Below are 11,511 nucleotides of genomic sequence, written 5' to 3' on the forward strand. Positions count from 1 at the left end.
AAGTGTGTCCTACCAGGTGAACAGATAGAAATGCACGGTGAAATAGGAAAGCAAGGAAAAGTGGTTTTTTATTTTAGTTAGTGTTGTGGTGCACCATCAAGCCGAAACCCACCCATCGCCAATCCTCCAGCAGGTTTTTAGAGACAGTAAATCACAGAGAAGGAGACTGCCCACCTTTCTTCTGTGGAGTAGCTGGTGGATCCAAGCTGCATTCCTTTGGGTTGGCAGTGCAGCTTCTTACCACTAGGTCACCAGAGCTCCCTATTATTTTAACAGCATGTGTTTAAAATATTTGATCTGAAAAATAAATAAATAAAAAATATTTGATCTGACTACATTAGAAGTGAGACTGGGATAGAAAAGGCAATGTGTGTGGGAATGGCCTCTCAAATCTCCTGAGGCAGCCGTGCTGTGAAGGAGCCCAGTCCACTTGGACAGTGAATAGGTGCTGTGGGTCTATAGCCCGCTGAGCCCAGCTTCTGAGTGGTTCCATCTCGGACATGGAACTTCTTGAGGATTCCAGTGCCCAGTTGTTGAGTCACCTCCAACCTTTAAGTTTGGGCAAGTTATCAGGGAAGCCTAGCCCCTGGAGGAGGACATCATGGTGGAAACTTTTATAGTTGTCAGGTGCCATTGACCACACAGCAACCTTACAAACAACAGATTGGAACCTTCTATTCTCCTATTCTTGGAAAAGTCATCTAAAAAGAGGAAGATCCTCAACAAGATGCGTTGACACAATGACTGCGCTGATGGGCTTGCATGCGAGAGGCCGTGCGATGCTGCAAGGCTGGGCAGGATCTGAGCCTGTGTGTGCGGGATCACTATGAGTCCAGGCCGTTCAACGGCTCTTAGCGAAAAGCTGAAAATGTGGATGTGCTGGAGCAGCCACAGCTTCCTCTGTTGTTCTAACAGAGAACCCATGAGTCATAATAATCCATAGTAATAAATGCTTTCTCTTTTAGACCACGAAATTTGGGGTGGTTTGTTAAGCAGCAGTAGAACGGAAACAGCTGCTCACTTAACAAGTACAGTATTTAATAGCATCGCTAACCTTCTTTGCAGTAACTAGAAATTCCCTCTCTCCTTACCCCACTGTTTGAACATTCATGATTACTTCTGATTCCTTAAACAATCACTGCCTGTCACGGTGGCGTTGGTCTGGAGGAATTGTTACTGTGGAATAAGAACTGCACCTTTCTCCTGCAGCTCGACTGTGAGAGTGCCAGCTGATCGACCACAGACAGAGCTTCCCCTTCCAAGTCAGACAGAAGGCTTTTCTATATTTGAAAGTGAATACTCAGAAACACTAGATAGGAATGCAAAATCATATTTGTCTTCCTCACGCGTGCGGTGACACTGATGAGAGGAGATGGATCAGATATTTGTGGCCTGGAGATGCCCAGCAGAGGTGTGAAAGGGATAAGAGCAGTCAGTGTTTCTGAAGAGCAAGATGCCAGCAGGACTTTAAAATGACTCTGTAGTGGTTGTGATTTTTAAGTTATCTACAGGGTTCCTTGGGGAACAGGAGTAGCAAGGCTCGTGGGAGAAACTGAGTCTCACCCACCTCTGTGCTACCAAGGGATCTGCTGAACGGCTGTGGAGGGCCTGGCAGTCCCCTTCCATCCTCCAAGGCCACAGTGACTCTCAGAGCTCAGAGTGGCTCTTGGGCTTCCATTTTCCTAGGAGCTCACCTCTCGGTTTTCAATGCTCAAACTTTACTCCTATTTTCTAGAATAGGGTCACCCCCAAAGCAGGGTCATGTCAGGACATGGTCATCCCTTCCCCAAATCCCCACCATCAACCGTATTCTTATTCCTGTTGCTGCTGTAGACAGGTGCCTTCGAGTTGACCATGCCTCACAGTGGCTGTGAACAGCAGACCTGCCCCCTGCCTTCCCCTGGGGTGTCCTCCTCATCTCTGATGCACTCGAGCCCATAGACAGTTACTGCATCAGTGCGTCCTGAGGAGGGTCTTCCTCTCTTTTGCTGACCCCCCCCACCTTTCGAAGAACCTCTAAACTTCCTAAACCATATGTATCTGTCAGTACAAGTGGTCAAGGGACAATTGAAAGGGAAAGTGTACAGCCACACTCTCAAGTCACCACATTTCTCATAAAGCAGTGTGTGGGCTCAGGCTGTGTTCCAAATGAGAGGGAAGAGCAGCGTCAGTGCCATGTGAAGACCTTCGGAAGAACTGTGGAGTGTCCACAGATGGGACGTGGGCTGGAGTGGTTCTGCCTGACAACGCCGGGTTGGGGCTCAAACTTGCTCAAAGCTTGGTAAGCAAGGAGTGATCTTTTTGATAGTTTCTAACTGAGTAATTATCAGATGTTTTTCTGTATCTGTTTTTTAACCACTTGAGGACTGATGCTGTCATTGTTGCTAGGTACCATCGAGTCAACTCCAACTCTTAGCGACCTCTGAACAGATCTGAACCTTGTCCTATCCTGAGCCGTCCTCATGATCTCTGACATTCTTGACCCCATTGTTGCAGACACTGTATCATACGGGGTCTTCCTCTCTTAGTTACTGTATCATATGGGGGCTTCCTCTCTTGTCACAGTATCATACTGAGTCTTCTTCCTGTCTTTGTCACTGTATCATACGGGGTCTTCCTCTCTTGTCACTGTATCATATGGGGTCTTCCTGTCTTTGTCACTGTATCATATGGGGTCTTCCTCTCTTTGTTGACTCTCCACCTTTTTTCAAGCATCATGTCCCTTTCCAAGGAATAGCCTCTCCTAGCAACTGTCCAAATTATGTGAGATGAAACACTCTGGCTGATGACCGATGTACTATCATTTTTGTCACTTACCGGTCTCAAAAACAGGAATTTTATGAGCGGTTTCCCTCACAGCATTTCGTTTTCAGGACAGTGGCCAAGCCCAAGCAGTAAACACCTTCTCATCAGCCGGTTAGGGGAAATAGCACCCCCTGGTGTCCATCAGGGTCACTACAGAAATCTACAGGGCCTCCTCCTAGGGCGGCCGGGGACTAATCTTGGGTTCAGACAGAAGAATTGGTTGGGGTGGGGGTTCAGTCCGTGTTTTCGGGACTATATTGTTTTGTGTCAACCCAAGGTGAATGCTTCTCATTCACTTTTTCTGAAAACTACATTAAATCTCCTTTCTCTTGTCTGCCACCTCATGTTTTATGACATTCAAGACTTTCACCCCACCACAGCCCCTCACCTGCACCAGGTACACAATGAGTGGATGGCGGATGCGCACATGATCCACATCTGTCCAATGAGTGCCTAGCCCGCGACATTTTATTGTTGCTGTTGTTGGAGTCATTGAACCAACCAAGTCATCTTCCATCGGGTTTCAGAAGTTGTAAATCACTCGGAGGGAGACTGCCCATCTTTCTCCCTCAAACTGCTGATAGATTAAAACTGCTAGGCCTTTGGGCAAGTGGTGTAACTCCCGCAGACTAGAGCTCTCTTAGTACATATTGGGGTGGGGGGAGCATTCACTTTCCATAGAAGCTGATCCATGGAATATGAGCCTCAGGATAAACTTTTGTCTCCCTGGGGAAGCTTCCAGAAAATGAAACAGACAGAGTCAAGCAGATCTGAGACCAAATAAGGCAGTTATCCTGATGAGAAAACTATCTGAGCAGCTGGAATCATCTGTATCTGAAACCGTGTTGTCCGGGGCACATCTGATTAAGTGGACCGTGTTGGGGGACCAAGCATCTCATCTTTCCCTTCCCTCCTCCTTCCCCAAAAAGATCCTTATTGCTGCTGACATTGGGAACTCTAAAGGCAGCATTAATCAAAACCACCTTTATTATTTAAAGAGCATCTTGTAGCCAGGGGCAGCTACCCAGGGTCCCCAGATGGCTGGAAAATATTTACATGGGCGTCAGGAGGGTGAGTGGTCCCAGGGACGAGTGGGCCCGCCACTGTGGAACAAAGGGCCCTGGAGGGAGGATACTGGTGGACCTGTGGGCTGGGCCCCAGAAGAAGGGTTCCTTCCCAGGCCCAGCAGGGGCAGAGCTGGAGCCACACAGATCAACTTGAGTCCTGGAGGCGTGGGTGGTGAGAAGTCACAGGTCAGAGCTGGGTCACCATGCCACTGGCTTCAGAGTGAGTCTGGAGAGACACAACTGGGGGCTTCCATGGTCTGAGAGGCGCCTCCCACAATGCTTAACCTCCCCTTCCCCTCTGAGTCTCTTTCCTCCATCAGAATCTCAAACATCCTCACCCTCTGGCACCCCTCCAGGCATAACCTTCACCTTTATGGCATGGAAGATCCACTCTCGGAAGTCATTGACCTTCGTATAGACACCTGGCTTTTGGGCCAGGGCACAGCCGGTGCCCCAGCTCACAATGCCACACAAGCGCCACCGTGGTGTCCTAGAGATGCTGTCCTCACATACGAAGGGACCGCCACTGTCACCCTGGAGGGAGATCAGGTTGCAGCAGAAGCACCTGGTCTTCTAAGATGGTCCTGGACTGTGGTACTTATTCTCTGTAGCCTTGAGACAGAGAACCCCACTACCCACTGCCACGTGTCCACTCCTGAGGGGCAGGGTCCCAGAGCTGTCCACACAGTCTCTCACCTGGCAGGCGTCAATGCCACCCTCGGGGTAGCCAGCACAGAACATCTTGGGCTTGATCTGATTCCCATAGAAGTCAGGGCTGTTGCAGACCTCATGGCTGATTATGGGAACTCGAGCCTCCTGGAGCACCCCAGCCTGTTGGCCTAGGAGGGTGCAGGGAAGACTGTCATGCTGGAACACTCCCAGTCCCCTCCCTCCCGGTACCCACCCCAGGCCTTTCAGTGTCTCTGTGCCCCAGGATCCAGGATCAATCAGACTGTCCTTGTCCAGCCCCAGTTCTGAGTCTCCCTAATGGTGGCTTCCCAGGCAGAGAGCAGGGACTCACCATAGTACTGAGTGTTGCCCCAGCCCGTCACGGTGCACATCTTGCCATCTACCAGGGCCTGGCCAGCAGCTGGGAGGCACACAGGCTGGATGAATTCTGGGAGAGAGACCACGCTGGTCCAGCCCCTGCTGGCCTGTCCCACCAGGTGCAAACCTCCTCCCAGCTGCCTCTGCCGCCCTAAGCCACCCCTTCGTGCTGTTCTTAGTAACAATCAACAGACGCTGCAGTCTATAGTAATGGCTCTTTCCCGGGTCAGTTCCCTTGGTCCCCAATTGGCCCAGGAGACTTGTTGTTGTTATGTGCCATTGAGTCACTTGCGACTCATAGCGACCCTATGTACCACAGCCCTGAGCCCTGCTCTATCCTGAACCAACTTCATTGTCTCTGACCTATCTACTCATTATCCCAGTCCCTGAGTCAAGTCATCTCATCCAGGGTCTTCCTCTCCTGTGCTGTGTCTCCACCCTTCCAAGCATGATGTCTCTTTCCAATATGCCCAAGGTATGTCAGATGAAGCTTCAAAATCCTTGCCTCCAAGAAGCAGCCTGGTTTCACCCTCTCCAGGATGAACCTGTTTGTTCTCTTAGCAGTGTATTCAGTACCCTTCTCTGGCACCACAACTTAAAGGCATTGGTTTTTCTTCTGTCATCTTTTCTCATTATCCAGCTCTCTGATGCATAGCAAGTAATTGTGAAGACCATGGCCTAGATCAGGCATGCCTTGTTTCTAAACTGACATAGTTGCTCTTTAGTTCTCTGGAGAGGTCACTGGCAGCAGATTTTCCCAAAGATTTGTCTTTTGATTTCCTGGCTGCTGGTACCAAAAGTGTTGACTGTGGAGCCAAGCAAATGGAAACTGTTGACAATCTCAACAGCAGCTATGGACAATGACCAAGGAGGATAGAAGGAGAATTGATGCCTTTGAGCTGTGGTGCTGGAGAAGAGTATTGAGAATACCATGGACTGCTAGGAAAAGAAACAGATTCATCCTGGAAAGGGTTAAACCGGGTGGCTCCTTGGAGGCAAGGATTCTGAGGCTCCGTCTAACTTACTTTGGACATGTTGTGAGGAGAGACCGGTCCTTAGAGAGGGACATCATGCTTGGGAGGGTGGAGGGACGGCGCAGGAGAGGAAGGCCCTCTATGAGGTGGATTGATTGATTCAGTGACTGGGATAATTGGGATGGGAGTGTCAGAGACAGTGCGATTGGCACAGGACAGAGCGGAATTTAGGGCTGTTGTACATAGGGTCGCTATGAGTTGCAGGTGACTCAACGGCACATAACAACAACAACAACCCTACCCTACCTTATCCTATCCTATCCTATCCTATCCTATCCTATCCTATCCTATCCTATCCTATCCTATCCTATCCTATCCTATTATCCTATCCTATGGAAGATGCAGCTGACACACTTACTCCAAAAATCTCACAACAAATTAATGGTAGAGCCAGAATTAGAACATAGAGTTTGAACACAATTCCCAAGCCTGTGCTTTTAACTTTAGCCTAGGGAGTTGATGCCCCCAGCCCAGAGCAGGTCCTTTTGAAAAGTATAAAATGCCAAAAGACCTCTGCATTGGGTAAGTCTGCCGTCAAGGACCTCTTTAAAGTGCTAAAGAGCAAGGATGTAATTTAAAGACTAAGGTGCAATTTAAAGACCTGACCTAAGCCATCATGTTTCCAGTTGTTTCTTATGTCTGTGACAGTTGGACAGTGAATAAGGATGACCACAGAATCGATGCCTATGAGTGGCACTGGTGAGGAGCACTACACATGCCACAGACTAACAAAAGAACACGCAAATCTATCTTGGAGGAAGTGCAGCCTGGTGTTCCTCAGGGTGAGACAGTGAAGCTTCATCTCGCATACTTTGGGCATGGGACCAGGGGTCCATTCTTTGGAAAAGGGCATCGTGCTGGGAAAGACAGATGCATGAAAGAAAGCCCTTTAGCAAGGTGGACTGGCGTAGGGAGTTGAGCATGCCGGAAATTGTGAGGATGGGGCAAAGTTTTGACCAATTGTTCACAGGGTTGCTGTGAGTTGGAGTTGCCTCTACAGCTCCTAACGTGGTGACACGTGACTTCCACTAGTGAGGAAATCCTAACCATCACCCATAGGGAGCCTGGCACCTGGAGCTGGAGCTGACTTCTGTGGTGCACGGCACACACAGGTGATCTCGGCAGCCCTGGCTACTACTGCCTGCGCCCTGGTGCTCTCATCTGTAACATGGAAATAATAATCATTTCCCCCGAGGTCACAGTGAGGGATTGGGGGAGTGTGGAGCCGCACGCCTGGCAAGGAGGAGACACTTTATATAGTAGTAATCAACAACAACCCCAGCAGTATTGGCATAACATGGGCTCTCATTGTTGTTTTACTTGCATTAAAGTCTTTCAGTCATCTTATGCATCAGAAAGCTGGACAATGACTAGGGATTATAGAAAAGTAATAGTTGCCTTTGAGCTGTGTTGCTGGAGAAGAGTATTGAATATACTGTGGACTTCCAGAAAAACAAACAGATTCAACTTAGAGATGGTGAAACCAGGCTGCTCCTTGGAGGCAAGGATTCTGAGGCTTCATCTGACATACTTAGTACATGTTACAAGGGGGAACCAGTCCTTGGAGAGGGACATCATGCTTGGAAGAGTAGAGGGACAGCACAAGAAAGGAAGACCTTTGATGAGGTGGATTGATTAGTGACTGGGGTAATGGGGGCAGGTGTGTCAGAGACAATAAGGTAGAGCAGGGTTCAGGGCAGCTGCACAAAGGGTCGCTATGAGTCTCAAGCAACTTGACGACACATAACAACAACAACAATAATCTCAATCCTAAGAAGTCATTTTATAGATGGAAGAAAGTGAGGTGCAGGGAGGTGAAGGCATGTCACAGCTGGAGACACACAAGCCTAACTCCGAAGCCCACACTGCCACCTCCAGTCCTCTGTCTCAACTCACGTCATTCCTACCTCTCCACCTGTGTTCTCACAGACACCTCCGAAGATCAGTATTTTTAACCCCTTCCCCCTTTTCAAGGAGCCCTGGTGGCATAATGCATAACATGCCAGGCTGCAAACCAAAAGGTCAGTGGTTCGAATCCAGCAGCTGCTCTGCAAGAGAACAAGGCAGTCTCTTCCCATGAAGACTGTTGTGTGTGGTGGAGGCAGAGCTGACTCGCAGCTGAGCCCCCAGAAGGTTTTCAGAGGCTGTAAATCGCACGGGAGGAGACTGGTGATTATCTTTCTCACACGGAGCAGCTGGTGGATTCAAACCGTGCACTCTGGCAGTACAACCTCTTGCCACTAGACCAGACTAAGCCTGTACAACTGAGGGAGGGTCCAGATGGCAATGCGTTTGGGTTTTCATTCTTTACGAAGGGAAAGAGTTTGCTTTGTTCCAGCTTAAAGGAGAATTGTCTATCACTCCCAAAAGTGGAGAAGCAGTATGAAGGATCATTAAAAAGAAATGTACAGCGAACCACACAACGGTACCCAAATCCCTGGTGGCAGGGACTGGGGTTCACAGTGCAGAACCCAGTGCTAGCCAGCCCAGGTCCACACCTTTGCCCTGTCTCACTGTGGGAAGTGGGTGAGGCAGTTAACTTCTCTGTGGGAATCCCTTCCCATGCGAGAATCTACGCTCTCCAAGATTCTGAAAGGACTGCCACACAGGCAGCCAGGGCGGTACATTCCCAGTTAGTACACTGTGGTTGTTACCAGGTGCAGGTGAGTCAGCCTGCCTCACAGTGAGCCCGTGTGCAACAGGCCCTGCAGTGGCTCTACTCTCTGCTGGGTGAACGCTCGTGCTCACTGTGTCAGGCCATCTCCTGGAGCGTCTTACTCTGCTGACCTTTGCTTTAGTAAGAGTGAAGTCTTTCTTCAGGACCGGCCCCTCCTGACATTGTGCCCAACGTACGTGAGACCAAGTCTTGCCATCCTCTCTGCTAAGGAGCATTCTGGCTGCATTTCTCTATTATATGACCTCACTGTTAATTCATTCAAATACTTTACTTACTAAAGGCTAGTCATCATTATCACTGTTGTAATAATTATCTCTAACTCTCCAATTAATTCTTCGTTTTCAATTTTTTATTTAATATTTTTGGTAATAGCTTTATACAGTAAAACTAGGACAATGGGGCAATCAGTGAGACTGGCTCAAGACAGGGGAGGGTCATATGGTCACAGGCGACTCAATGGCACATGACAACACAACAACAGTAGCTTTACTGAAGTAGAATTCACCCGTTTAAGGTGCACAGGTCAGTGTTTTTCTGCGAGCTCAGCGATCACTGTATGTCGCTGAGTTGGAACCATCTCAAAGCTTAATCTCCAGCTGGTTTCCAGAGGCTGCAAACTGCACGGACAGAGATTGCCTATCATGCTCTCAAGGAGCTCTGTGGATTTGAACGTCCTACCTTTGAGATGATAGCGCAGCTCCTTACCACTAATCCACCCGCGGTCCCTACCGCAACGTGTATAATGACAGCACTCTAGAGAGCAGTGCGCTGTGGAGTTATGTGCTACACAGCTAACTGAAAGGTCTGCAGTTCGAATTCAGGGGCTCCACTGGAGAAGGATGAGGCAATCTGCACGGATTTACAACCTTGCAAACTATTAGCCAGGATAAACCCAACAGGTTTTATATGTGTCACAACATGTATGCATATTATAATATATTTATGTTGTGTGTGTTGTGTGCTGGTGAGCTGGAACAGGCCCACAGCTGACCATCCAGCAGGGTTTCAGAGGCTGTAAATCACACAGGACGCAACTGTCCATCCTTATCCTGTGGAGCAGCAGGTGGACTCAAACCACGTACCTTTGAGACTGCAGTGTAGCTTTTCACCACCACTGAGTTGGAATCCATTTCCACTGAATTCCACTGAATTTCTGAGACTAAAAATTGTTCTAGAGGAGACTGCTCTTTCTCCTGAGAAGCTGTTGGTAAATTCAAACCTCCACAGAAGCATGGCAGCTTAACTCCCTGTAGAGCATGCCACCGTGTGTGTGTGTGTGTGTGTGTGTGTGACTGTTGTTTATCCTTGAGTCAGAACTGACCCATAGCAGAGCCTCTAGTGGTTTTTCAGAGGCTATAACAACACACAGGAGGACACTGTCCTGTTTTTCTCCCAAAGAGCAGCTGGAGACTTGAACTGCCTGCCCTCAGGTTGGCGGTGCAATGCCTTACCTCTAGGTCACCTGAGCTATCTAATTTTTATCTGTTAGATCTACCACATTTTGCCTTTTTGCTCGTCTGTTCGTTTGGATGCTTCCCATCTTCCAGTTACTCTGCATAAAGGCTCCAGAACACTTAAGGATCTGCTTTGTTGTGTACACAAGTGTACCTGCCCTTGTTTGCCCTGGGCATGGGCCTGGAGTGAAATGCTGAGTCCGATTTTAACTCTGTGCTGGCATTTTTCAGTAGCTGCTAGACTGTTTTCCAAAACTCTACTCCAGTCAGTCAGAGCTGAGGGCCACTTTGCGTCCAGTTAGATTGCACAGACACTCGCATCCTAAGTTTGTCCTCCTGCAACCTGACACCCTTTTCTGTACCCCTGGCCCACAGACTTACCTGTGAGGGGCAGCGGGCTGGAAAGGTGGACGAGAGCAATGTCGTTGCTGTTCTCCTCGCTGTTGGAGTCAAGGAAGGGGAGGTAGCCCCCATGGTAGATGACCGCCTGGACCCCCTGCTGCAGCCCGTGGGGCGAGGTCTGGGCCACGGCACCGGCAAACACCCTCCATCTGGACAGAATCCGGTTCCGTCTACCAGGAGACAGGCAGGAAGGTGGTAGCCTGCCTGGAAGCAGCATCACCCACCTCACTGTGCCCCCACCCCCAGCCTCATCGCTGTGGGCGACACTCACTCCGGGAAGCAGTGGGCAGCCGTCAGCACCCAGTCTCTGGACAGTAGGGACCCCCCACAGAGGTGTGCCCCATCATAGCGCAGACTGACTTGCCACGGCCACCTCCCCAGGCTGGTGTCCTGGCCTCCAACAATGCGGTCAACAGGCAGCTTCCTGCGGCCACAGTCTGTGGGAGGCGGGACAGCAGGGGCAGGGACCTAGAACCCATGGCCCAGGTTCTGTACACCCCAAGGGACCTCTGAGGGCACAGCCCTGCCTGGAAGGTTGATAGGATATGGTCCCACCTTTGGATAGAGTTCCAGGGCCTGAGAGAATAAAGGTCCTCCCATTGGGGATCGGGGAGGGGGTGCTAGGCCCACCCTGGGTGCCTGAGGGGATCCATCCCTGCCCTGAGATCAGAAGATGCAGTCCCACCATAGGCCCCAAGGAGACAGAGACCCTCCCTGGGGGATCTGAGGGGGTATAGGCCTGCCCCAAGTGTCAGAGAGGATGCAGTCCACATCAACAGTGGGAGCATACAGCGCCATGCTAGGGCCTGAAGGAACAAGCCCTGTCCTGTGTCATCTGAGAACACAAATCTACCCTGAAGGGCTGAGGGGACAAGGTCTCACACTAGGGTATGAGGGCAGAGACTGTGACCTGAGGAATCTGAGGGCAAGAGCCCCACCTGGTTATCTGAGGGGATGACCCTGGGTATCTGAGGGGATGACCCTGGGTATCTGAGGGGATGACCCTGGGTATCTGAGGGGATGAC

At 49.9% G+C, this 11,511-nt stretch overlaps 1 protein-coding gene across 1 annotated transcript in view; it reads right to left on the reverse strand.

Moving 5' to 3' along the window:
- Window positions 1–3,774: 3,774 nt before the first annotated feature.
- The window catches only part of HPN (hepsin), a 23,602-nt gene continuing 15,865 nt past the window's right edge, over window positions 3,775–11,511 (reverse strand). The window contains exons 8-13 of the mRNA XM_006899685.1: window positions 10,758–10,923; window positions 10,466–10,656; window positions 4,894–4,989; window positions 4,569–4,711; window positions 4,242–4,406; window positions 3,775–4,098 (exon numbers count right to left, since the gene is read on the reverse strand). Of these exons, the coding sequence (XP_006899747.1) occupies window positions 4,060–4,098; window positions 4,242–4,406; window positions 4,569–4,711; window positions 4,894–4,989; window positions 10,466–10,656; window positions 10,758–10,923 (800 nt within the window). The 3' untranslated portion in view covers window positions 3,775–4,059. The remainder of the gene's footprint in view (window positions 4,099–4,241; window positions 4,407–4,568; window positions 4,712–4,893; window positions 4,990–10,465; window positions 10,657–10,757; window positions 10,924–11,511) is intronic.

This window comes from Elephantulus edwardii, unplaced genomic scaffold (genome assembly GCF_000299155.1).
Source record: "Elephantulus edwardii isolate Elephantulus edwardi_28Jun2011 unplaced genomic scaffold, EleEdw1.0 scaffold00266, whole genome shotgun sequence".
Lineage (NCBI taxonomy): Eukaryota > Metazoa > Chordata > Mammalia > Macroscelidea > Macroscelididae > Elephantulus > Elephantulus edwardii.